General features: G+C 39.8%; 3 protein-coding genes across 7 annotated transcripts in view; 2 read left to right on the top strand and 1 right to left on the bottom strand.

Moving 5' to 3' along the window:
* Positions 1-611: 611 nt before the first annotated feature.
* Positions 612-6,788, top strand: tbc1d20 (TBC1 domain family, member 20). Its single transcript, XM_026347923.1, has 8 exons — positions 612-1,047; positions 1,280-1,465; positions 1,632-1,712; positions 2,746-2,932; positions 3,043-3,144; positions 3,770-3,911; positions 4,351-4,529; positions 4,674-6,788. The coding sequence occupies exons 1-8, from the start codon at positions 996-998 to the stop codon at positions 4,936-4,938; spliced, it is 1,194 nt and encodes a 397-aa protein (XP_026203708.1). The 5' UTR covers positions 612-995; the 3' UTR covers positions 4,939-6,788.
* Positions 6,789-7,654: 866 nt separating this feature from the next.
* rbck1 (RanBP-type and C3HC4-type zinc finger containing 1) lies at positions 7,655-13,196 on the bottom strand. Of its 3 annotated transcripts, none has more exons than XM_026347919.1 (13): positions 12,992-13,196; positions 12,856-12,903; positions 12,438-12,582; positions 12,153-12,249; positions 11,752-11,950; positions 11,327-11,478; positions 11,038-11,211; positions 10,637-10,797; positions 10,442-10,538; positions 9,775-9,954; positions 9,573-9,671; positions 8,538-8,681; positions 7,655-8,443 (listed from the first exon to the last, which is right to left on the bottom strand). In XM_026347919.1, the coding sequence occupies exons 2-13, from the start codon at positions 12,893-12,895 to the stop codon at positions 8,363-8,365; spliced, it is 1,569 nt and encodes a 522-aa protein (XP_026203704.1). In that variant the 5' UTR covers positions 12,896-12,903; positions 12,992-13,196; the 3' UTR covers positions 7,655-8,362. The 3 variants fall into 3 exon arrangements, with proteins under 3 accessions (XP_026203704.1, XP_026203705.1, XP_026203703.1); XM_026347920.1 differs by having other exon boundaries at positions 12,995-13,196; XM_026347918.1 differs by lacking the exon at positions 12,992-13,196 and having other exon boundaries at positions 12,856-12,985.
* A 652-nt stretch (positions 13,197-13,848) lies between these two features.
* The window catches only part of necab3 (N-terminal EF-hand calcium binding protein 3), a 35,255-nt gene continuing 22,638 nt past the window's right edge, over positions 13,849-26,465 (top strand). For all 3 annotated transcript variants that reach the window (XR_003297996.1, XM_026347922.1, XM_026347921.1), the window contains exons 1-3: positions 13,849-14,210; positions 18,030-18,054; positions 25,070-25,178. Coding sequence is in view for 2 of the 3 variants with exons in the window: in XM_026347922.1 (XP_026203707.1) it covers positions 14,064-14,210; positions 18,030-18,054; positions 25,070-25,178 (281 nt within the window). In the remaining variant the exon portion in view is untranslated. The remainder of the gene's footprint in view (positions 14,211-18,029; positions 18,055-25,069; positions 25,179-26,465) is intronic.

Genomic DNA, 26,465 nt, shown 5'->3' with positions numbered 1-26,465 from the left:
CATTATTTGTATAGGGTAGTTTATGTGGATGTCTGAGTGTACTTTAGTCTGCTGCTGGGTACTTTACCTCAGGCTTCCTGTGTTCAAACAGATAAGACTAGACAATAAGTTATTGATTCGGTGCTCATTTAAGAAAAAGGCAAATAACTCTAATATTACTTAAATTAAGAATAACGTACAAATGTACATTTTAGTTTTACATGGTAGAATCTGTTCAGATTGTTAATATTGACTTATTGTAGAGTCTGCGTAACCACAGTTGTGTGATCAGTGTTTTTTATTGAGTAGAGACAGTCAGGCTCCGAGCTAATAAGCTGTCAGTGAGCATTTCTTTATTAAAATCGCATAACTGGACGCTTGGGAGTTTTATTTCTTGTCATTTTTGCTGGTTGTAGTAGTGATATCACAGCGAAATTCACAAAACAATAGCCCCATCTCAGCTTGTAGTCGTGAGACACAAATTACCAGCTTACATTATTAGTTCTACACAGTGCTCTCTCAATATCTCTATTTATATTTATGGTTTCTTTTATTATTATTGTTATTATTATTATTATTATTTATTTTATTTTTTTAGGCTCCTCCTCTTCGTCACCGCCCATCATCTTGATTACGTCATGAGTGGGTCTGAGCAGGGAGGTTAGCTAATGCTCATGTGTCCTATTGGTTACTTCAGTCTGTGTAAACATGTAGCTGTTTCATCGGTCGAAACGTGTTGTTATAAGTGTTTTGCTTTTCGTGACTAGCAGAATAATGATGGCTGAGTTGCTGGAAATAGCGGTTTCAGGACTGGGGTCGTGTAGTGTTAGCTTGCCAACTAGCTAGCTAACACCGGAGAGCTAACTATCGAGCCGTGTTTGTATGAGGCTGGCCTTGCTAATTAGGCGGCTAGCTTCCAGTTGGCTGTCCCGGAGGGCTAAATTGAGGTTAGCCAAACAAAGGATGATGACAGGTAATGTTATCTAACAGGGACACATCAAGACGTGGAGACGAAAATGGAGAAATCTAGAAGTGTCGGTGCCTCGTCACCAGTGAATGGGAGACAAGGTAACGGGGTCACGTCGCTAAGTTATGTCTGTGATACCATACAGTATGTTCACAGTGATTCACCAGCTGTTCGTGTACTCTAGGATTGTTTTTTGTGTAAAATATGTATCTAAAGGAGTTAGCTAAACGTGCCCCCATAATGTCCATAACTGTTATGTTATTCTGTGCACGAAGTGTAACTGTAGGAACAGGCGAGCTGGTTCATTTGACCGTGTGTTACTGTATGTCTCAGACTGGGACACCAGGCGGAAAAGGAAAATTGCAGAGATCACACAGGCCCTAAGCGTGAGTCCAGTGGATGTGGCAGCTCTGAGGAGAATGGCAATCAGTGAAGGAGGTCTGCTAACTGATGAGTTACGCTGTGAAGTCTGGCCTCGGCTACTCAACGTCCCCCTTCATGTGTTGGATCAGGAGCCAGGTAGTGTCATCGTGTTGTTTACACATGTAAACCCAGTGTAGTGCAGGGTAAATAGTGTAAGTTATGTCTTAGAAGTTGTTCGTACTTTCCCTTATGTGTGGCAGATGTGGACACAGTGTTTCCTGCAGTGTTTGCCAAAATGCTAATGGTGACATGTCTTTTCCAGAAACTGTAGACCGGGAGAATAACAAGGACTACAACCAGGTGCTGCTGGATGTCCAGCGCTCGCTTCGGAGGTTCCCACCTGGTGAGTACGACCTACAGGTATATCTGCAAATCTACAGATTCACAAACACAGCAGCAGTGGTGCTCACTCTGTGTGCTATAAACTTATACTTACACTTACATTTTCTACACTGTCTTATTTAGAGTATGTTCATAAGTAGCTTGAACTCTTCTATAAAGCCACATATTATAATCTGCCAATGGTTAAATGTAATTTTTATTATCCTCTGGATGAATGCACAGTGGAAGCAGTTTCGCCACTTCTTTTTGTTAAATGTTGCCTTTGCTGTTAGTCAGCTTGGCACAGAAACTGGCATTCCAGTAGCGTTCTTCTGTTGCAGTCACTCATTTTGTCTGTGCTTCATGTTGAAATCTCTAAGAGTCCTTTTTCAGTAGTATTAATACTTAGATTTTGTCACATCTAGATGCGTTGATTTAACAACATAATTGAATGAGCTGCACCCAAAATGCTTTTCTAGTGGGAAGAAAAATGTCAGCACTGTGGAGACTTCATCCTCCACAATATCTAAACTCAGGGAAGTTTAATCTGTGCCAAAGTGCGAAGCCTCTCAGTGCTGAGAAGAATCAAACAGTTTTTCCTTCAAAGTAAAACTAGATGTGTCTACTGTTATTATATTGTGTGTTATAGTGTTTGTTATTTATTTTCCTTTTTACTACTTGGAAGTATTTGCTATTATCCATAACACACATACTATTTAGATGTTTACTGAAATTATGGAATCATATGTATGTATGTATGTATGTATGTATGTATGTATGTATGTATGTATGCATTTATTTATTTCATACTTTCTGGCAGGCTTGACTGGTAGGGTAACCAGCAATGAATGCTACCATTCATGATTCCTAATACATTGGCTTATCCAGGGTGGAGTGCAACACAACAAACAATGATTAGCACAACTACTTCATACACTAGTTTAAGTTGATTGATTGGCTTAAATGTGACATAGTCAACAAAACTGGAATTGCATACAGATTTGTAGAAATGCAGTAATAAGCGTAGGTATTTTATTTTGGGTGTACTTGTACAGGTATGCCAGACGAGCAGAGGGAGGGTCTCCAAGAAGAGCTAATTAACATCATTCTCAGAGTTCTGAAACGCAATCCCCAGCTGCACTACTACCAGGGATACCATGACATTGTTGTCACCTTCTTATTGGTCCTAGGAGAGCGCCTTGCAACTGCTCTTGTGGAAAAGCTCTCCACACATCACCTCAGGTACTTTCTATGTATTTTCATTTATATTCCAACAATACTGTTTCCAGTTCTTCCTTCATATACTTCAGTAAGGCTGAATTTTGCACTCTAAATTTGCCACTCTTTCTCAGGGACTTCATGGATCCCACCATGGACAACACAAAACATATTCTTAACTATTTGATGCCCATCATTGAGCGGGTCAACCCCGAGGTGCATGACTTCATGCAACAGTAAGAATCTCTGTTTTAGTATCTGTTGTCTATGAAAAGTTACCAGAGCAGATACTGATATGAGGTTTAATTACAATAAGCACACTCTGGTTACAGCACAGCCTTAGTTACAGCTGCGTTACTTGGCATATTGCTGTTCATACTACAAGCTAAAGCTTTGGGGGATTTTTCATTCTGCAAAGCCTTTTATAGACATTGTTTCCACCACTATTGTCCTCACTTGGTGATTTGATGGCATATACTAGATGAAAATTAGTTTATATGAAGTATGCACTGTTGACACATTTTAAGAAAAAAGACCCTTAGCACTAAGTAAAAGATGGTATGTCGATTTTAATTATGTTTACAGTTAGTAAACATAGTCATGTAACCTGTGTTGTGTTAGTGGCCCTCACCACTTTGCCACACCTTTAGCAAAATCTTCTTCCAAGTGTGTTACCTCAACTAAGGTAAATGTTAAATGCTCAAATCAAAAGATGATAACAAGGTTTTAAGTAAAGTAGGGAAAGTTGACTTTTAATACATTTACGTCTGCAGTTCTTCAATGTGCCATGATGCATACTGTAAGAAAACACACGTTTTGTGCGGTGATTTAAAAGGGTTACTGTCATGTTTTGATTCTCAGGGCTGAGGTGGGCACAGTCTTTGCTCTCAGTTGGCTGATCACCTGGTTTGGCCACGTTCTGTCAGACTTCCGCCATGTTGTCCGGTTGTATGACTTCTTCTTGGCGTGCCATCCATTGATGCCTATCTACTTTGCTGCTGTGGTAAGCTCACTATAATCAGCACGTTTATTTTTTTTCATGTACAGTCCATGGACTAACTGCTGAATTAACATTTCTAAAGGCAAGAATAGTCATACGAACTTCCTCTCTTGTGGGAGTCCTAGTTGCTTGCTTTCAGGGCATACCTTTTTATTACAGATTTTGACTGGTCGTAACATACAAATATATACTGCATCATATCAGACCCATTGGTAGGATTCTCTAAAAACATATTGTAGGTTGCTAAAATATAACAAGCCCATAACCTCTAATGCATTTTAAAACACGATAGTTAGTTAGGCTCAATAAATCTTTCATGGTTAGTGCTGATCAACCACTTCGTTCCTGTTTTAACAGAAGACTCAATTTTGGATAATCTGACACGTCATCCATAATTATTGTTTAATGACCGACAGATTTTTACCTTCTTTGTTTTTTGCAGATCGTACTATACAGAGAAGAGGAGGTATTGGATTGTGAGTGTGACATGGCCATGGTTCATCACCTGCTGTCCCAGATTCCCCAGGATCTGCCGTATGAGACTCTCATCAGCAGAGCAGGAGACCTCTTTGTCCAGTTTCCTCCCTCTGAACTGGCTAAAGAGGCTGCCTCACATGAAAGGTACTTATCTTTATAGAACACTACTTGCCTTGGCGTTCTGACTTTTCTATTTCTCTGCTTACACACAGACTGTTGTCATCCATATGATAACTCTCATTTGTTAACTTATTTTATTTCTCTGTATCTGTCCTTTTAAATCCTAAGCATGGCAGCCTCTACCTTTAAAGACTTTGAACTTGCGTCCACTCAGCAGCGGCCGGACTCGGTTCTCCGGCGCCGACGCAGACAAAAACAGTCCACGCTGGAGACTTCAGCGGCGACTTCAGTAGTGGCTGTTGCTCAGCCTTCAGCAGCACGGCGGTTTGTTCGACTGGCCGTCATGGGTCTCACAGTAGCTTTAGGAGCAGCAGCTCTCGCTGTGGTCAACACTGCCCTGGAGTGGGCCCCCAAACTGGACCTCTTTCCTTGAACTGCACCTCTTTTATCCCTATACTCCCACCTTACCTTTCCATGACTGAATTTAGCTGGTCTGTTTCTAGGATCCCTTTAATTAATTTAACCACAAACCCTGCAGTCAGTAACACTGTCTGGAGTGTACTGTAAACTGAACTTGTTAACACTCCTGTTTCCTTCTCCCGTCCTACTGTATGTAGGGCTTGTAGGCCCCCACCTCGGGCTCCTTTTAGTGAAGAGAGGGCACCAGTATAACAGCTGCTGTTGCTGATGTTTTGAAATGAAGAATCCATCCCGTTATATTGAAGAGACTGCATTTCTAATAGCTATTACTGATGGCGTCATTATTAAAGTTTATTTATATTTGGTATTAGGATGATCAGTTATGCTCACAGAGATTTATGCTGAAAGCTTGGTGGATTCGCTACACTTGAAACTGCTGCCAATTAAGAGAGCTGAGTGTGTGTATGAGTGTGTGTGCATGTGTGTGGTTCATTTGCTTTTTGACACCTTAATTGAGACCAAATTGTTGTTAATTGTTAGAACACTCTCTTTGTATAATTTACTGTTTCTTAATATAGGTATGTAAATGTTTGGGTAAGACATGGTCATGTCACACAGGCACTTTTTAAAGTCATAATTGTAATATGTTTTTAGTTATTGTGACCACCTTAGTTGTTTGAATAGGACTTTTTAGTCACGATAGGAAGTAGCTTCCATTCACAGACCTATTATCGTTTACACTTGCCTACACATTTCAGTTTTGGATCGTTGGTATTTGTGTCTGAAGATTAGGCTCCGGATTGAAGAGCAGCTTTAAAAAAAAAGTGAATCGGTGAATTCTAATTAATTACTCACTTAATTGTTTTAACTGCACAAATTTAAGAAAGTGTCTGTGTTTCATGGCCGTTAATGACCAGGGTATGTTTTCTGTGTCATTTTTCTGAAGTCGGTGATTAAATCTGTACTTCTAGTTCAGCAACTCATTCATTTAATATCTGGTTACAGAAAATAACAGAGCTGGGGTGAATTTAAGTGGAGAGTGTGGTGTTTGGATTGGCACAGTGGGGTACAGACTTTGCACTGACTGCATTCATTTTCACTTCAAAATTAGTTTGATAGATGGATTGCTCACTTCTGGCGGAAGGGTGCTTCTGTCAGAAAAAAGAAGCATCAGAGCCTTTAAATTTATATGTAACATTTTTGGTTTTAAACATGACTTTCGCTTTTGCTGTTCTGTACATTGCAGTGGGTGTAGAATGGGCTGCATTTGCATTGTAGAGACAGACCTGCTCATTCCAGTGTTTCAGTCACTGTCAGAAAGTCTTGATAGAAAATACAAAGCCAATAGTTTGTCTGAACACTTAATTCAAAGAGAGTTCAGTCTGAATTATCTGAACTCTTTGTCTTTTGCTTAACTGAATTATTGACTGAGTTGTAGGTTGCGTGCAGTATCGCTGGATGGGAAAATATGTCAACATAGAACATCTTGTAGAAGTCATTTAAGGGACTTGTTGAGATAAGTGCTTTTGCTACTATATATTAGGAAATGAACACTTTGGTATCCCATTCCTACATTACTGTCAATTTATTGCCTTTTTGGGGAACCACTGATTCAGCTGGAAAAAGATCTACAGACTGAGCAAAATGAAGGTGACCTGGAACATGTCCAGGGAAGCACTGAGTGGCCTGAGAGTATAGTTCAGCAGTATTTTAATGCACCATGTATCTGCACTCAGTGGTTTTCAATTGTTTTTATTGCACTAAATGATTTTTCTGCCTTTTATGTTTATTTCGTTATAATGAACCAGTCATACTAATGTAAAGTTGTACAAGAGTATGCTAATAAATCGATGTGAAAATGTATTTGTTTGGACACTGGTACACGTCAATGTGTCAACTACTTCTTACAGTATGTAGCTAATAATGTAGTATTTTGACAGCAAATTAGTTAAACCTTCAGACATGTTTTAAGACATAAAACTACTCTGCTTGGAATAATGATTTGTGGCCGACAGCTTTTGTGGAAACAATTTTAATTACCTCATTAGAATTCTTACACTGCTCCCCTCTCATTAAAAAAAGTCTTGAATCTGTGAATGTTTTTTTTTTTCTTTGGAAACTTTAATTGTTTCATAGGAGATGTCTCCGACCTCACTTAAAAGTCAGTTCTCAATGTTTGTGCATTGGGGATTTCAGGTTTCTACATCACCTACTATTTCCTTCCAAGCTAGTTGTGCAGTGTCTAAAAATTATGCTTGTATGTACGTCTGAAACTCAGACTTATGCGACACAATTTCTTACTAGAAAATGGCCTTCTACTAACCCTGCAGAAATGATTCTGCAAAGGTCAAACATCCATGTGTCCATGCTTGACATTTACATGTAAATGTACATTCAGCTGTACCCCGACAGGCCACAGTTACATATATGCTTCGTCAGCTTAAGTTGTACCTTGACCTCACAGCCAACACACGTCTTCCGTTGTCTTTCAATAATGCTTGCACGCAGTACTTGTAAATCCATCCAATCCAAGTGTAGTTAAGGCTTATCAACTTTCAAATACATGATTGGTTTATACAATATAAGCAGCAAAGTTATACCGGACAGACTACTTGTTCTCACATAAGCTCTGCTGATTTATTAAAAGAAAACGACCATACACAGTCCTTTGGTTTTTTGTTTTTGCCTTTTTCAGGCAGCAGAGATAAACTTCCTCTAAATGGCTCAGGTTTTATAATTTCTTTAATAACAAGACTGAAGACTGAAAAAAAATGATTAAAAACATTAAGTGCAGCAGAGCAGCTGTTTTCATGATGAAAACATTCATTCAGTGTAAAAACCTAGACATCCTTCACCAGTCTGATTAGTCAACTGAAAGAAAATCCATTGCATATGATCCCCATAACAAATCAATTACTTTAGCCACGTTGAGTTGTTGCAACTTAAAAAAAAACTGTGTGGACAGTTCAGTAAAGTAGAAATCTCTCTCTCTCTTTCTCAAAATGTGTATTTTGAGTGTCACTGCGACAAAAGCAGTAGCAAAAGGCAAAAATACTCAGTGTAACTTCATCATTAGAAGGTAATAATTTAGCTGAAGTCTTCAGTAAAGCTTGTTTTCTCAGATTGAGAGTTAGTAGGTAGGTAGTAGGTGTAGAAGACGTCCTGTATTGTAGCTGGCACTCAGTAGAGGTTCTGTATTGTGCTGCATTATCAGTAGTTACCACGCTGTTGAAGAATGGTGTGCCTCAGCAGCTGGGTAACTACTGTACATTGTCCTGTCAGTTGTCTCAATGAAATCAAGGCTGAATCTAAGCAAAATCAATCAACAGAACACAGGACGGCAGCCAGTATTGAGCCAGACTCATCGGCTGTGTTTCATCAGATGCTGCATTTGCTTGCAGCCACACGTATACTATGTGTTCATTAGTGTGCTCGACTCAGTGGCAGTTTTGGCAGTTAGGATGACAAGGCTGATTATTTACTCGACATCTACAGCCACCAGATGTGTCACCAGTGCCCTGCAAAAAGAAAAAAAAGGACGACAAGTCAGATGTGTGACTCAACGCTGAAGCAAAACTGTGCTCCATGTACTATATGTGTGCGAGTATTTACATTTGGTCCCCAGCGAGCTTGTTTCGTAACCCAGCAGATTTCTGTTTTGCACATCAAACAGCAGATCCAGTCACATCCATCTTTTTTCTGGATGATGATGTCACAACGTGGACATTTCATGGCCTCCCCATTCTGAAGCAAGTTCTATGGTGAAATACAGACAAATGATGTTAAAGGTCCAAACAGTCGAGCTGAGAAAACACAAAATCCACACAGACAAAACTGAGACACTTAGTTGTCCAAGAAATACTATGGAAGATGTTAAGTTTTCATAGTGCAACAAACATTCAAGAAAACAAACAAATCATGCACGATTAATCATAAACTATTTCATATTTATATCAGGCCTTCACACAAAATGAATTCCATCTATTAGCTGAAATGCTTTTTCTCACAAGGGTCACAGGAGTGCTGGAACCAACCCCAGCTGTCACTGGGTGAGAGGCCGCGTGCACCCTGGACAAGCCACCAGTCTATCACAGAAAAATACATCTACACACCATACTCACATTCAAACTTATGGGTGACTTAGAGTCACCAATCAGCCTAACATGCATGTTTTTGGACTGTGGGAGGAAGCCGGAGTACCCGGAGAAAACCCATGTGACAGTGCTAACCTCTTTTTGTGCTTGACACTGCACAAATAGCCAAACTGATGAGTGGAAAATGCTCATTATACGAAGAAGGACCCCTGCCTGTTGGCTCAGTTTTCAGTAGGAGCTGTTGGCCCCAGGGTTTTTAGTCCGAGAACTTTATGAATGGTGGATTTGCACTGAAATCGTGGAAGGGTAAGAAGGAAGGACCACTCCCACTTTGTGAGATTGTTTAATGAAGATTGTCAGGGATCTGTGTTTACCATGAATCTTGAGTTTCAGTTTGGGAATCGGTCACATGAGTGATGAACCAGCTGTCTGCATTGCAGTCATTAATGTAGCACATCTAGCACATGGAATATGCACTTTCGGTAGAAATGGTACAAATGTAACAACCAAAGTTTGTCCAGTGTTATTAGAGAGTCATTAAAGGTTGACCTACGTCTAGCATCTGCTTGGTTTGCTGTGCTGCTTGGTCGTTTTCTGCTCGGATGCGAAGGTCATCCTGGTAGTCCTTACAAGACATGTCTTTATGGATGGCCTGAAAACATAGGTACGCGATACAATTTATCTTTGGTGCTTCTACTGTTAGTTCACTAAATGAAATTGCTCCTCAGTTTATCTAGTAAATGCAACACAGCTACCCTGCAGAGAATGCAGTTGGTTTCACCACAGAGTTCACAGTGGAACTCATTGACTTCATCCTCATAGATGCACCATCCTCGACAGTTGGGAGTCTGACAGTGGAAGCTGTGCTCTGAGCGGCTTTCTGCGATGTTCAGACGCAACTCCAAAAAGCGCTGGTGTTCCTCTTCTGTGAGAAGCTGTATCCAGAATAGGACACAGATAGATAGAGAGATAGAGAGAGAGAGAGGTTGGATGGCGGCAGGAATGTTACCTTGACTTAAAAGTGATGTGCTACTGCTGCTTAGAGGGCGGTTTGAGAAATGCCACTAACATTTGACTACATGTCGAGAGCCTAATGAAGTGTAAGCTCATCCCCTCTAATGTGTTGGAGAATATCCGTTATTTAGGGCCATCATGCTGTTATCTTTACTCAGTTACTTTATAGATTTTCTTAGCTAATTAGGATAAGAAGCAACTGTATTGTTCATTAGCCCGACCGACCATAAACCAATGTGCTAATGCATCAGTTTTAATTAACTATTAGATTCAATTTAGAATTTTCTGGGCAACATCTGAAAACTAAATGTGCTTAATGTGCTCTTAATACACAACTGATCTTTCTTTTTTTTTTCGAATCAGACTTTTTTCTCATTCATTTTAAAAGTTTTTCCTCCCCTGTCTCACCGCTTGGATCTCTCGGTCCAGTAGCTTGCTGTCACAATTCTCAGGACAGGACACCTCAGCATCTTGGCTGGTCACTATTGTCCCTTTAAGACATTCCCTGGACAAAGACACATGCAAGTACAACTGCATAAATTAAAAAATAGACTGAAAACTTTAGGTTTACATCACACAGTAAGAAGCTGTTTCATGTCTGACCTGCAGAAGGTGTGCAGACACTCCCTGAGGACGATGCCGTCTCCTGGCTTCAGGCTAGAGAAACAAATGGGACAGTCTACCTCTGTAGCATTAGGGATGAGGTTCTGGTGTTCTGTTTCCAACAGGTGTCGGTAGTTCATCTCTCGTTCTTCCTGCCGAGCCTTTTTCCCAAGCACACAGAGATTCTTTATAAGTTGCCATCACTCATTACAATCATCATAATGGATCATAAAGACAGGAACTCATCTCAGTTAAAATGAGTATCACCCACGTTATTTAGATCATCCTGTTGTGTGGCATAGATTAGGGTTTTTGATTTATTAGAAATACTGATTGTAATGCTGAAATACTGGCGGGGTACCAGACTAAAATGTTTCAGTGTGTGATTTTTTTTTTTTTACCTGTTCATACTGCAACATGGCCAATTTTTCCTGCTGAATTCGTCGAACCTCCTCCTTGTCCGGGGTGTAGATGTCAGGCACCTTATAATTCTCTGGCCGTTCCCCTCCACACATCTCACAACCAGGACGCGTTGGCTTGTTTACAAATGTGCACATAGCACAAGACCAGCCCAGCTACACACAATCACAGACATACAGTAGGTTTGTACAGCAACTGGACGAACGCACCTTTAGCATCAGTCGCACTGCAAACAGAATGATGTGTGTGAGAAACAATTTATCATCTGACCTGAGGTTTGGGAGGCACAGCAGGTGGTGGCGGTTTTGAAAGACGTGGAGGAGGAGGAGTTTGAGGAGGAGTGTGCTGAGGCTTCTCATCACCACCATCGGCAACCAGCCCTCTGGGCAAAAGCTGCACCGAATCCATCGAATCCACAATCCCTAAGAATAGATTGTCATTCCACAAAACGTCTATTTAACTGAAGAGTTCATGACTTCATGTGCATCAATTAAACTTTGCACTAAATGAAAAAAAAAAAAAACAGTTTCACTATTAGATAATAATTTATTATAGCTACTGCCTAAACAGCTTGTTATTCTCACTCAAAGTACTTAGGAGGTACTGTTAAAAAACATTCCTAATGACATATATGTATAATTTCAGCTCTCAGTTATCTCAGTGTGTGTGTGTGTGTGTGTGTGTGTGTTGCTGACCTTCTATGAGTTGCTGCTTCTGGTCAATTGTGTGTTTATGTCGTGTGAGGTGAGCAGCACGTGCTGAGAGGATATACAAGAAAACCCGGTCTCCATCCTGACGGATGCCGTGGCTGTACAGTGTCTCCTGATCCTGAGCCAAGCGCTTCCCAATCACCCAACGCTGCAACACCGGGTGGAAGCCATAGTCTTGATTGATCTGTGAATGTGAAATAAGAGCCACTCAAATAATTTATTAAAAAGAATTCCACAGACAGTATAAGACACTGAACATAGTGTTAGACACCAAAACGACATGTGCCAGTTTAGTGTTAACAGTGCATGTCAGTGATGAGGTACAGTGGCAAGAAAAAAGTATGTGAACCTTATAGAATTTCATAGTTTTAACGCCATATCAGCACCTTTTCTTTCAGTTGTGCAACTGTCATGAAAGAAGAAACCATGATAGTCACTGGGCAGTTGAAGACTGACTGAGCATCCTGCACTTCCACCCACAACCTGTGAAATCAAAACAACACAACCCATCAGCCAGTTTTGGTTTGTCACCTATTATCGCGTAATCGCCATGCAAATGTGCACCCTAACCACATAGAGTAGAGCATTTGCACACACACATTCTCACATTTTTAAGCCTATTCAAAGCAGACCAGTTGAAAACAGTGATAAGACGCACGCTCGTGTCCCACCTTATGGCGTCCTGAGGGTAGACCCGGCTGTTGATAGTGACGCACACCGGCACAGAGAGCTGTGCCAGACTCTGACACAGCTGCACGGCTTCTTCCGTGTCCCCGCAGCTCAGGGCTTCGCTCAGACTCTGGGCGAGTTTCTCAGCTGCCAGATGAGAGAGAGGGAAACGTTACCGTAATGTTTTCTTATCGACACACCGCATTTCATAACCACAGCTGAGGACCGCGGGACGCACAGAGCGGCGCGCTGGCTCCAGATTTTTACGCATAAACCTAAAAATGTTCCAAAGTCATAATACTAATAACAACAATCTGATTCTCGTATTTAACATTTCTCTCATTTGGCGGGACTGTCAGAGACATACGTGACATGAAATTAATAAAATCGAAACTGATTTTCCTGTAGGCTACTGCTCACCTTCTTTCAAGTCGACGCTCTGTGTAACTTTACACGCCATAATTACACCTGTAACGTCAGGTACAACACACAAGTCACACATTTAGGGAACAAATACAGCTGTTTATGAGATTTAAGGATAAGGTTTACGTCCAACCTCCTCCTCGGTTCTGTTGGCTGAATTCCTTCCCGCATGCAGCCTTCACTGGAAATAATGGCAAGAAAGGTGGTTGATCGCTTCAGCTGAAAGAAAAAGTTAAGATGAGTGGAAACTAAACTACTCAAACTACTTGTTTTCTTCTTCTGATCCAGCTGGGTCTAGTTGACTGGCAGGTAAAATGTAAAGTGAAACTTAATCAAGTCCAGGAAGAGAAAACTTAAAGGGATCGCGCTGGAAGCGACGCTCCGCCTCTTCCCCTAACCCCCTCACATGTTCCTAATGTGGAAGTAGGAGTTCATGTTTATTTATATGGTCATGTTAATAATAATAATTTACTATCTATAGTTATTGTTTACATTTTCTCTCCCTATGTAATTCCACTTTTTTAATTTTATTGTTATACTGCATTAGTTATTGAACACTTCATTTCAAAAACGCTGCTTTAATCTAATAATAAGAGAATAAAACAAATGCAACATGATGAACTTAAAGTTTAGTTAAAACCTTCTTAAGTTCATTTCAGTCTTAATTCACTGACTCGCGGCATCCAGCAGGGGGCAGTGTCGATCAAAACCTGCTCTGCACAAAGTCCTCCTCGTTGTCAACAACGTTAAAATGTGACATTATTAAGCTTTGTGCTTAGTAAAACTATGTCCTGACTGTAGATTCTGGAGATCTAATGTGTGTTATTAGTGTTAATGGTAAATCACATTAGATCCCTAGAATATACAGTCAGTTTTATCTGCAGCATCACTGTAGTTCACGCATAAACGGAGAACAGCTAAACCAAAAGGTTCAGAGGGTATGCAGTACTCAGTCCTGATCACACTTTGATGCACATCGCAGATAGACGAGCCAGTCGCAGCGGCTCCAGCAGGAGGAGCTGGCAGATCTGCTGAGCGGCGCGCCACAAAGTTGCAGAGCATCTCCGAGTCCCCGCCTGCTCGCTCTCACTTGACATCTCTCGCACCTGCACCCTACCTCTCCTGCACACTCCGCTCCAGCCTTTCGTCAGTCAACTCTCTTGAGTGATCCGCACAATCCAGGTTGTTTCTCGACGCGTTCAAAGATGCTGGCTTGCACGGAGATGATCACTATGTGCCTGCAGTCGGCCAAACAGAAGCACCTTCGGGCTCAGCAGCAGCAGCAGCAGCAGCAGCAGCAGCAGCAGCCGCCGCTGCGCAGCGCCGGACAAGGGCTCGCTATCTTTCATGATGTGAGTGTATAGACTCTTATGACCGTGACCAGTGGTCATATAGGCTCTGTTATATCATATATGGGAGCTGGTTTTGGGTGTGGAGCTGTAATTGAACTATTTGTACTTTTATTTCTAGTAGTATTTTACAGATAGAAATAATATAATAATAATATTTTCTAGTAATATTTAGTCATACTCCCATCACACACCCAAAGAGGAGGCAATTGACAGTGTGTGCTTGTGTGTGTGCGTCTGTGTGTGTGTGTGTGTGTGTGTCAGAGGAAAGTACCAAGAGCTGCAGCTGCTGCCTCTGCATGATAAATTAAGCTCTCACAGTCGGACAGGTTTAGGGGCTACTGGGGGTTCTCCTCTTTCTGTTGCATGCACACACCTGCAGACACACACACACACACACACACACACACACACACACACACACACACACACACAGAGACCTTTTAAGAGCTGTATGTAACATTGCACTCTAAATATTCAGAAAAAATAACATTTTGTCAAACACTTGTTTGTGTTTTGACTTATTTTCTCGCACAAACTGAAAGACACAAACAATTACCCACAAACATGCACGTAGGTTCATCTACTCAAATTGGAGCTCGATCCAGCTGCTGGACTAACCTAGAACACTGCAGCAGTAATTATCCATACATCCATCACATGGGGTCTTATCCTGGGTTAGTAGGGAAATGCCTTTACGTCCACTTTCTAATGCATTACACAGGTCGTCCTGTCTAAATAAGAACAGATTACACACATTTCACCGAAATCAAGCGGTCCCTGAACATGGAACAGAGCCAGACTACCTCCACATTTAGTCTTCAGCCTTGAGTTCTTCTGTTGATGCAACACAAACTGCCACTCTCTGCTGATGGCTCCCTGCTCAGAAACATAACCACGTTTGAATTGCCTCAAACAGCCTGTGTAGGAGGTAATGATGCGGAGAAACATGAAATATTGTAAAGCCAAAAAAGACGTCTTTGTTTTCATTACCACCCTCACTCTCATTTCCTCTGTTCACCTCATTCGTTCGACGTTTTGTCTTTCCGTTCTGATTAGGTGACAGAGATACAATGTGCAGACATTTAGGAATCTTATTCCTGCCGTATTGATTGCCTACTTATTCCACAGGGACAGCTGACAGATTTTGATTAGTGAATTCTAATTTCATATTATAATCAAGTAGAGTTATCTGTTGTGACATTTGCCCCACGGTGTGAAGTGGGCTGAGTAAAATCACTTGGTCAGCTAATGGCCTAAAAATGAACGTAAATATTTGGTGTGCTCAGACTAAAAGCTGTCAAGCTGATCAATACTGATTTATTGTTGCAGAGATAATGCCAGTGGATGACCTTTATTGTGGCGGTACACATTGATTTTCAGAGCTTAAAACATACACACAGTGCAATTACTGCAAGCATTTATATTATATATTACTTTACTGTAAAAAGTGTTTTAATTATTTATACCAATCTGGGCATGTTTATGCCATGTAGATGCAACAGACCCATCAGAGACTGAGAGATCGATACTCATATCAAGTCTTTTTTAGCCATTTAGTCAGTAATGTTTGAGATACAGAGTTGAGAAGAACTTAGAGCAGTGTCTGAACATTGTCCAGTTCAATCTCCAGGAACAAAACATGATGCTGGGTTTTTTTTTTATAAACCACATTGTTTCCTATACTTGTCTTGGGTTGCAGTGGTTCTGGTTTTCTAATGCTCTCCTTATCCACAACACTTCGATTCGCTTTTTTGCAGGAGAAACAAAAAGCAGGCAGAAGTATAGCTTTCAATAAGTAGGAACCTATTATTAGTCATAGATTGCAGTCAATCTCCAAGGATCTCCAAGAAGAAAGGACTAATATGTCATGAAATCCGATGATTAGCTTTGGTTCCCTCTTTCCCAAGCACAGAATCCAAAGGCCCGCGCAAAACAGCATGTCAGCCGAGCCTGAGAGAACCTACTGTCTCAACACCTGCCACCATGACATCAGAACAGCAGCGCTCTGGGAAGCAGGCCTGACCTTTTCTGTGCTTGCTGTAAATGATGCATTAACGTCTCCTGACACTGAAAAGCCAAAGACTCAGCCGAACAACACAGCCAAACTTGTTTGACAGTACTGTTGCTCTTTGCCACTGAATGAAGCCGGAGGGATAAAATGCTCCTCATGGGGCTTACAGTGGCAAGTAGGGTTAAAAAAAAAACCAATAAAACGACACTGCTGACCGAGAGGGAGAAGTAGCAAAGCCTAAAGCAGGTAGAATATGGTTTTCAGATTGATGTATTAGACGAGGATGATTCAGAATGTCCTGCTATCATTCTGCTAAAAGCTGGATTTTACACAGACGGCATTAACAGTCACCTTAAAGTCTAGACAGATTAATCAGAAATAGAGCAATGAGTGGGTTGTGAAGTGGTTTGAATTGACCTGACTCTTGTTATTAGTCAGGACTGAAGAGCTAGAGAGACTGACATTGACAAACAGAGGGCAGAAATGCAGACCTTGAACGTGTTGACCTGCGGACAATGAAATTCAGGGGCAGGTTCTGCTGCTATTAATAACCTCTGAGTCAAAAATGACAAACATGTCAGGCCTGACTGCTGCATAGCAGAGGAAACAACAGACTAAGGTGCTCCAATAGAATCATAAAATAGAACAAATCACACATTTTATATTTTCACTGCACAGTGCATTTGTAAAATAAGCAGATGAAATTAGATTTATTAATGTGGGTGTTGCCTGCAAGCGTCTGAATAATAAGCTGTGTAGCTAATGTAGGGATGCTGGGATGGAGTTTGTACCTCTGTTTTGTAATTGTGCAGCAAACATGGCAAAGTACACAATTAATTAAATTATTAATTGTTGAAATTTTGAATTTGTCATAGTCATATGAAAATGCAGATTTAAGAAATGTGGCATTGAATGAACAGTTCAATTATCGAAACCACTCACCGGTCTTGAAATATTTCTATCGATAAAATAACACATCTCCTTTTTTCTTTTATATCTGCATTTACAGTGTCTTTTATGTGGATGTTCTGCTCTTACTTGACTTGTCTTTCTTCTTTCAGGTTGTCATAACCAAAAACAAGCTTATGACAACCTGAAATGTTCCTCTTTGCCTCAGTTGACCAGAAGGCAGACCCTAATCACAAGGCTGCCAGCAGCTGACTAACACACTTCACATGGTCAACCATAAGCCATTTTGTAGCCCTGTGGCGTCTTCATGCCAGCCAACGAATGGCTTCCCGAGCGTTTGTCACTCACTGTTGTCATTCTGTTGTTGTTGCTGTTCAAGCAAGTTTATTATTTTCTGGTGAAGCGAGGCTGTTTCATACAAGTTGCTGTCATTGATTGTTGTGACCGCTTAAAAATAGGCCTCTCATCCGTCAGTTTCTATGACACCTTCTGCAATAATCTCTGCTAGCTCCTGACCAATCACACAATCTGAAGAATAATGATCATGCTGTCAATTTCTCATCAGCAGGAAAGAACAGATTCACATTTTTTCTTTTTAGAAATGTCAAACAGTCATGCAGTCACACTTTTCATATTCACACTTCACACTGCAAATTGAATTATTGCACTTCGCTCATGTATGTTGAATATTGTTTTAAAGATGTTTTCTGCTTCTTATGAAATTGCTACTTTCTTCAGAAGTGATTAGGTTTTAACCTCGTAGGACAGACATCAAACATCCTGTGTTTTTTGACAAATTGCAATGATACCTAATAGGTTCCTACTTATTACAAGCTCCTTTTGTGAATAATCATAATAATCATAGTAACCATCTTCTTCCCCTTCTCTTTCTTTTCCAGATTTTCCGCCGTGCAGACAAAAACGGTGAGTAAACAGTACATAACACGTTCTGTGAAGACTAATTTGTCACGATTCATGCTGGGGTTTTTTTTCCTCACATCGCTCCACTTGTTATTATGCTGCACACAATCTGGGCGGAGGAATAAGGGAGCTGCACGCCTCGTCAAAGAGGCTCCTTTCCTCTTCATGCTCCAACGAGGTATTCCGCCCAATTAAAGTGATGCAGAGATGCTGGATTGTAGCCAAGCCTGGAAGAACGTGTGACACAAAATGAAGCACCTCCCTGTCAGCTTCGACACAGATGACTAGGTGCTGTCCACAAATTAATGCAAGTCATGTTAATGCAGCCTGAACCAAATGATTTTCTCCAGCAGTGAATCACTGCTAACTATTTGAAACTGCTCGTCATATTAGAACATTTCAACACACGTCAATGCTGCTTCTCATAAACAGACGGAGAAAACATATGTTTTTAGCTTTTACCTCAGTTCAGTACTAATGTTTCAGCACCTTAGAGTAGGTAGGTAATTGTGGGGAATGGCACAACCATCTTTGGATTTAAAAGCTGGCAATTGTGAGAGAAATGTTTGGTTGCCTTTCCATACAATGGTCTCACAGTCTGGTTCAAACTTGTGATTGTGGGTGATAAAACAGTTCCTAACAATGTGACTGCTGCTATGACTACAGCATGTTTGCAAACAAACCAATAACAATATGGAATGAATGACTCAGAATTCACTGGCTAACACCAACATAATCAACTCCCATGGCGGCGGGCATGCGGTGTATTATCAATTGTATATATAACAACAACATCTTTCTATATATACTGTATATGTATGTGTGTGTGTATACATATACATCTATACATAAATACTGTACACTGTAAATTCTCATTCAAGAATTTTGTGGAAATTACAAGCATTTGTTTTAATAATTTAACCTAAATATCTAAGTTATGTTGACAGAACTTAAAAACATTGTTCTGACTTGAAGTCTTAAGCCATAATTTTACTTAATTTTAATCTTTAATTTCTTGTTGTTTGCTGAATGAGTTATATTAAGTTCATAAATAAGCATATTGTTCATCTTAGGTATTTAAAGATATAAGTCATGGTGTCTCTTTAATACATTCATATATTAGATGAGTTGTTTATTTTCACACCCGTATAAACTATGTGAACCATGATAGAAGTGGGTGTTGAATTCATTCCTTACCCCAGTACACTTATTTATTTCAAAACCAGTTGGTGCAGCCTAATATCATTGTTATGTACTTCTTTTTGTACATTTTTACTCAAGCAGAAGCCAGTATATTATGGTAGTTACAGTACCATGGTTGTTTTACTCAGTCTGAGTAGAGAGTCGCTTCTTTAGTGCAAGTAAACAAAACTGGCAGTGTTTTAAATATTGGATCATGATCATGATTGTACAACAGATTGCTCAAATAAAACTAGATTTTTAAGTCAGAACAACCACCTAACTTGTTTAATTAACTATTTAATCTAAATCAACCAAACTAAAAACATTTAGTTCTCTAGAAGAACAAATTGCATTTGTTGACTTGAGATAAAATTTTAAAAAAGCTCTCTGACTTGAGTTTTTAGGTTGAAACAACAAGTTAAATTTACATTGTACAGGTGTACCTAACAAAGTGGCCTGTGAGTGTATGTTATTGGTCTGTGATGTAAACTGCATTGTGATTATTGTGATGAGATTATTCTTTTGTTGCCTCAGGCTGTCTGGAGTGATTTTGTGATTGAGATTTTGAACAAGTTCCAGCAAATGTAACTTATTCCATTCAGCTGGAGGTTATAGACTTGGATCGATACTAAATCTGAAAAAAAAAAAAAAAAAAACAAGAATATATGACACATGAGATTTAAAACATCCTGTCTGTAATAAACTTCCTGTCTCTTCTGGTGCTGTGGCTAAGCATGACCTGCCCAAAACGATTTTTATTTATGACTAACCAAGATGAAATGAGATGCCAAAGCAAATCAGAGGAAAGTGCGCATCAATGGGACATCACTACGTTTACAGGGGCTGTGATCACTAAGCCTCCAAACAGCAATTACTTCTCAACAGCTCTTAACCTTCGGTTCCATGAGTTTGGTACATAATGAATTGTTCTGTGGCTTCCAGCCAACTAGATTCACGGATGGATTTTTATTATAATGAGCTGAGCTGAGTGTCATCACTAAAACAGTAATAGAGACGGAGGTGAAAGGAGTGAAAACACAAATGAAATATACCGTCCTCCATCCACTGCTCATTCTCTTTCAGTAATGAAAACCACTGGTAGTATCAACAAATTAAGGATGAAGTTTTCAGCACTGATCATTAATAGACTAGAGGTATTATAGACATGATGAACTGTAATGACTTTAACTGACTTAGTAAGTGAAACTATGCAGCACTCAGACTCAATCATTCCCAACTCGAGGTCTGTGTGTTTTTTACTGTATTGCTTCATCAGCATATGGAAGTTGTTCCCTTCACTGAGACAGATCTGTTGACTTGCTAGTTTTGTTTTGCTGTGCCCTCACTGCTGCCGTGAACGTGGTTTCCAGCTGCTGCAGTCAGCTGTTCTCGGTGAACAACCTCTGAAAAAGAGCACAGACAAACCTAGTGACTAGCTGCTGAACAGAGTGGCACATGTAACTACTGAGACATTATTTACATGTGTAAAAAAGTCAAATGATAATGACGAATGATTCATTTTTGCAAAAACAAACAAACAAGGGTGACGCATACTTTTCACAGGCACAGTGTGTGTGACACAGTTGATAGTTCGGCAGAAAAAGTGAGAAGAGTGAAACTTGATAAGGGATGAATGTAAAAATAAATGAATAAACTATGAAAAGGAAGTTTTTTATTGCAAACAGACTGTGCTTTTCATGCAAACACACTATTACTTAAGTCCTAAGGATAATCATCCAGTTTCCAAAACCAACATTACACAACCTAATTGGCAAAGTGGTCTCAGATCAGCAGTCATATTAGAAATTTTAATACTTGCCAACTTGAGGGTTAAGCACAGAAAACCTTCTTCTGAGAGAAAACTTCTTCGTTTGTTTTGCTTATCTAGATTTCCCATATGCATTAAGACATAATTTCCTCCTTTCCTCCTCGCCTTTTAATGAACCTCCTTGTTACTGTACCTGACAGCTGCTCCAACATGGAGAAGTCCAGTCAGCTTCAGACCATTAGTAGTTTGGAGAATGGAGAAGCAGCACTGTATCATCTGTGGTCTAAAAGCAGCATACAGAATAAAGTAGGAAATGGAAGCTCATAGTTTATATCACAGACTTTCACACAGATGGCCTAGTAGAACATAGCCTAAGTAGAGCACTGATACTAAGAATACCAGAACTGGAGACTGTATACAGTCTTACATATATGTTTACCATGAAGACACAAGAGCCATCTCTCTTAGTAGCTTCTGACGCTGCGGTGCATTTGTGGGAATTTATAAACCACTTAGGAGAGACTGCAATGGGACTGACCTTTGGAAAGAAAGAGTGCGGCCTACTTTGTGCCCCACTTTACAGGACTTCCTCACTTGCTTCTTGTTTACTCTGATTCTCCGAGTACATTGTTTGGACTATTCGGACTTTTGTAAACTATATTGGAGTGAAAGTCAAATACGGGACGACTTTGTCCTACTGGTTCAAGAATCAGCTCAATTCACCAGCCTCACTATTTCTGCGGAAACTTCTCTTATTTCCTCGCTCAGTATTAAGGAGGAATTTATGTCCTTTGCTTTTGACTCAACCTGCAGTGTGATTTATATCCTTGTACTTTTGCAGTGATATATTAAATTTGCTGTGCTGTGTGAAGGCTTTACCTCTGTGGATTTTGGTTCAGTTCAAAGGGGAGTATTACCTAGTTAACTGCTGCCCTTCGCCGCGCTTGTTCTATGAATATTCTCTGCCACATCTGTGTTCAACATATTGGTGATTTAAAGGCACCAAATGAAACAGCTGTAGAGACAAATTGCCTCAGTGATATATGGTTTTCACTGGGGTTAGATTCTGCTAATACCCTTACGTTTTTACCTTCATTCTATCTTTTGTTAAAGAAATTGCACCTGTTTTCTGTACAACCATATCAGCAATATTTGCCTATGCACAGTATGACTCACTTGTAGTTTATAATTAAGTTACATAGCAGGAAAATAATGTTTTGTTTTCTGGAAAATAATACAGAAATAGCTGCTGTAAAATCACATTGCCTTACATTAACTGGAAATATGGGAGCAGTGGGTCATGAGCCATGCCTAATATAAGCCTCAATTTGTGCATTATGTGTGTTTTTGGAATTACTGGTCCACTGTACCTCATATGTCACTGAGGCATGGTAATCTGTTTCATCACTGTGTGTCGCAACTGGTGCAATGAAAGCTAAATACAAAGTTTAACGCAATATTATTTGAACAGGTATAAGCTGAAGTGATATTTTTAGGTGTTTTTAGGTGTCAAAATGTTTAAGCCACCCCAAACCTAAGTTGAGACATTCCTCTTTACTGCAAATATTAGACAGAACAGCACAACCTGGTGATGAATAACACATCATAGATGATAATCGCTGCTTCATAAAGATGCTTGATTTTAAGAAAAATGTCCCATTTGGCAAATAAGTGCTGCAGTAATTTCTCCATTTTCTCATCATCTTTGCAAGTCATACAGAAAGGTGCATGCAATAGTTGCGATGACACTTAAATTGGAATAGAGAAAGGACCATTATATACAGTACAACACATCATACCCATCCTGATTGTCCTAATGCCATCTGTCCCATCATCTTCTGCTGGACCTGAGACCTGATTTAATGTGTGCTCAAGACATGTATTGTGTGCAATAATGATGAAAATGCAATGAAGATTTAAATTTTTTTTTTGCTGTTTTTAAATATGTGCATATTTTAGCTAAAGCACCCCATTTGCATTTATGGGTCATTAGATATAGCCTTTTCTGATAGGTGAAAAATCAACAGCAATATCATTTCATGGATCACATGCAACTATTTACTCCAGAACCTTTCTTTAAGCCCGTAACACAGCTTGAGCAGCCCCTCCTTCATTTTTTTTGCACTCATTGCAGATGGTACTTAAGCTGCTCCTAGTCTAACTTTCTATTTAGTCATGTATGCAAAGCAAACAGCTGCCTTTGTTCGGCTGTTTCTGTTGACTGTAGATAATCTTCAGATGTGCTTCCAATTGGAAAGTGGATGTAAATTGTAAAATGTTAATTTCAAGGTGGCCATCAGTCGTAGTCACTCAAAAGTCAAAGAACTAATCTGTCATTTAGCTCAAAATCTTTTCTCTTTATTAGAAATGTGTGTAACGATAGTATGAGTGAAACAAATCAGGCTTCGTGCCCAGGTTTGTGTATTTGTTATGGTCACCCTTTATCATGAAGAAGACATTTAACCCAGATCTGTCAAACCTAATATACGAGACTGCCAGTAGAAATCATTAGTCCATCAAAGGGATTATCAAGAGTGTCACTTCTGAGCATAGCCGCTGCCTGTCTAGCTTGGCGCTCCAAATATAGGAAGCCTTCTAAATACAATACAGTGAGAGGAGACATGTGGAGGGATCTGTAGTCTCAGCGGCACAAGCTATCTACAGATGGCGTCAAATTCTAAGTGAAACTTTGTGAACTAAGTCAGTAACGCATGTGTGTAGTCAAGAGAAAACTGGTCCCTAAAATCTGTCTTAAAAGAGAATGACCTTCTGGTTTTTGTCAAAACTAGAAACCAAAATCTACCCTTGGTCTCTAAATTACAAAGTAATTCAGTACTCCACAATGAATACTGGATGACTGTGTTGATTCAGCACTTTATGTAAGAGTTTGTAAAACTGTGTCTTCATGCATTTAACAATACTAGATTGTTCCCTTTAACAATTTCTTTTCACGTTGTTTAACTTGATTTGCGCAGTGGTTTAATTCTCCTAACCAGGCCTAAAGTCTTGTTAGTCAGTTTGGGGTTGTGGAGGAGTATAAAGCAGATAGAAATAGAAGGAGTAAGAAGAAGATGTAAAAGAAAGAGAGTCTGAAAAAGATAAGAAAATAGGCCAAAGTACTGAGGAGCGTGCATTATCTCTGACCAGCGAATTATACATACTGTGACAAAGAGGCTCCAGCTGAACAGATGGTTTTCAAGCTTGCCCTTGAGTTTTCAGTTTTCCTGACTTAGCCAAATGGAACTGCATGGAATATCAAACTCGTATTATTTTACCTGGTCTTCGTGCAGACAGAGTCATTATTTGGCCAGATTACTCGGTGTGGTGGTGTAAGCCAGCAGTGACCGTGCATTTCAGATGTTTGAAACTAGAGCCAAATGAAAAAGGAAAATGTGGTGATAGGTTCCTCTCGGGTGCAGTAATGACTGGATTGCTTTTGTTTGTTTCAGTAGCTGTCTGACCCTTTGTGACACAACGGGTCTGTTTGCCACAAATACTTCACAGCTATACTCATTCGTCTGTGGGGCCATCTTGGCTCGGTTTGATTACTTTGATCATTTTTAACTGGCTGAGTAACCAACTGCCTGAAATATATAATGTTCTCCATAGTCAACCAATAAACAATCTATCTGTTGGTCCGGACTCTCTTATGAGGATAAAAACATCTAGCACTTTCTCTCTGGCAGCCTAGCTGCTGAATGATCTGTGTAATCGGTGCCAGTAGACAGACTGATGGTAGGCTCACGAAGGAGCACTTCTTCACAGATGACAACTGAGATATTTATCTCCTGGTATTGATTTTTCTGTGTATTGTCTGTCACGACAAGCTGTGCTCAGTGTTAACCAGTTTGAGAGGAAGTAGAAAATTACAATCTGCTGACAGTATGTAGTCTCATCCATTTTACAGTTACATATTGTGTAGTACTTTTGCACAGTATTTTGCTGTAGTGCAATTGTACCAATTAGGAGAGAGGTTACAACCAAAGCAACTCTAAACTGTAATTTGACAGTATTTACAATGCTTTTGTCTCCTTAATAACATGTTCCAACATCTGCTCTGTATTTTAGATGATGGCAAGCTGTCATTTGAAGAGTTCAATGCTTATTTTGCCGATGGGATACTGACTACTGAGGAGCTACAGGAGCTTTTCTACTCCATAGATGGGCAACAAAATAAGTGAGTTTCTTTTATTTTTATTTGAAATGGGCTCAGATTGTCATGGCGATGAATGATTGTTTGGATTTTTTGATTTCTACAAGTGCAGTGTTCAACACCTTCACAGCATTGTTCAGCTTGTGCCTTTTACATTCAGAAAAAAAGGCTGAAGTATAAGTATATGGATTGTAAAAGCACAGTTAATTTGTTCCTTTCAAGTCATTTGTTGCAGGCTAAATGCCTCACAGCTGGAGGGACGTCTTCTATACAAACTCAAGCAGGCTAAATTAATGTTTACCCCCTTCCCTGGACATAAAACACCGTGGGTTACACCAGCCACTTCTCTGAAATTGCAATCAAAGAAATCCTGCCTCAAGGTAGCCGCTGAAATCACTGGTCTGGACAGAATGTTTAACACACTGCAGCCAGAGAATAAAAAGACAATTTCTCCCCGTCACAGAAAATGTTTTAACGTTTCATCCATTTCCTAAAGCCTGTTGTCTTTATTATGTTTTGCAGGCTTGTTCATGTTGACATTTCTTTACATTTCACCAACACTGGAAGACTAAACAAGGTTTTTTTTTTAACTTGGCTGTCAAATCATTTGGCAAAATAATGAATTTATTGAAGTATTTATTTAGACTGACAAGAGGATGACTCATACACAGATATACATAGATGCTTTGATTTTTTTTTTATTGACATTGTAAGTTTTTTTTTTTCTTTTTTACCATTTAGCCTGACAATACTGTTTGGCTACAGTAACAACTAAATTTATTTTTTGGTGTGTTTCCAATACTCCATGTTCTTCTGTGCAGTAAAGTGCTTCTGGACATGCTGTCAGGCTTGGACTGTCACTTTGACACACCAGCCCTCAGACCTCTCTAACCACACTCCAAGATTTGAAGCAGTTGGCACAAACTGACTTCTGATGACTAAAAACCTTTCTTGTTCTTGTTGTTCTTATTTGTTGTTGTTTGTTACCAACACTGTTAATTACATGATATCAGTCATGGGAGAAAAAAATCTTTGAAGGTTTTGGGAATAATGCCTAAAGTTAGATAACACAGAGAATATTCATTCTGGTCACTGTCACTATCAAAATGGAAGTTAACAACAGCATCTAAAACAAAACACAGAGTGTTGTTGCCCACAGGCCCTGCATTAACTTTATAATAATACAAGGCATTAATCAGCATCATAGTCTGCCTCTAATGGAGAAAATGACCTGTAAGATGCCATTAAAGCAACAGGGGGACTGTTCACATATGGTTCTGCCTTTATCAAACTGTGAAACCCAGAACAATT

The sequence above is a fragment of the Anabas testudineus genome, chromosome 5 (assembly GCF_900324465.2).
Source record: "Anabas testudineus chromosome 5, fAnaTes1.2, whole genome shotgun sequence".
NCBI classification, from domain to species: domain Eukaryota; kingdom Metazoa; phylum Chordata; class Actinopteri; order Anabantiformes; family Anabantidae; genus Anabas; species Anabas testudineus.
Note: the sequence above shows the minus strand (reverse complement) of the source record. Positions and strands in the feature narration are given on the sequence as shown.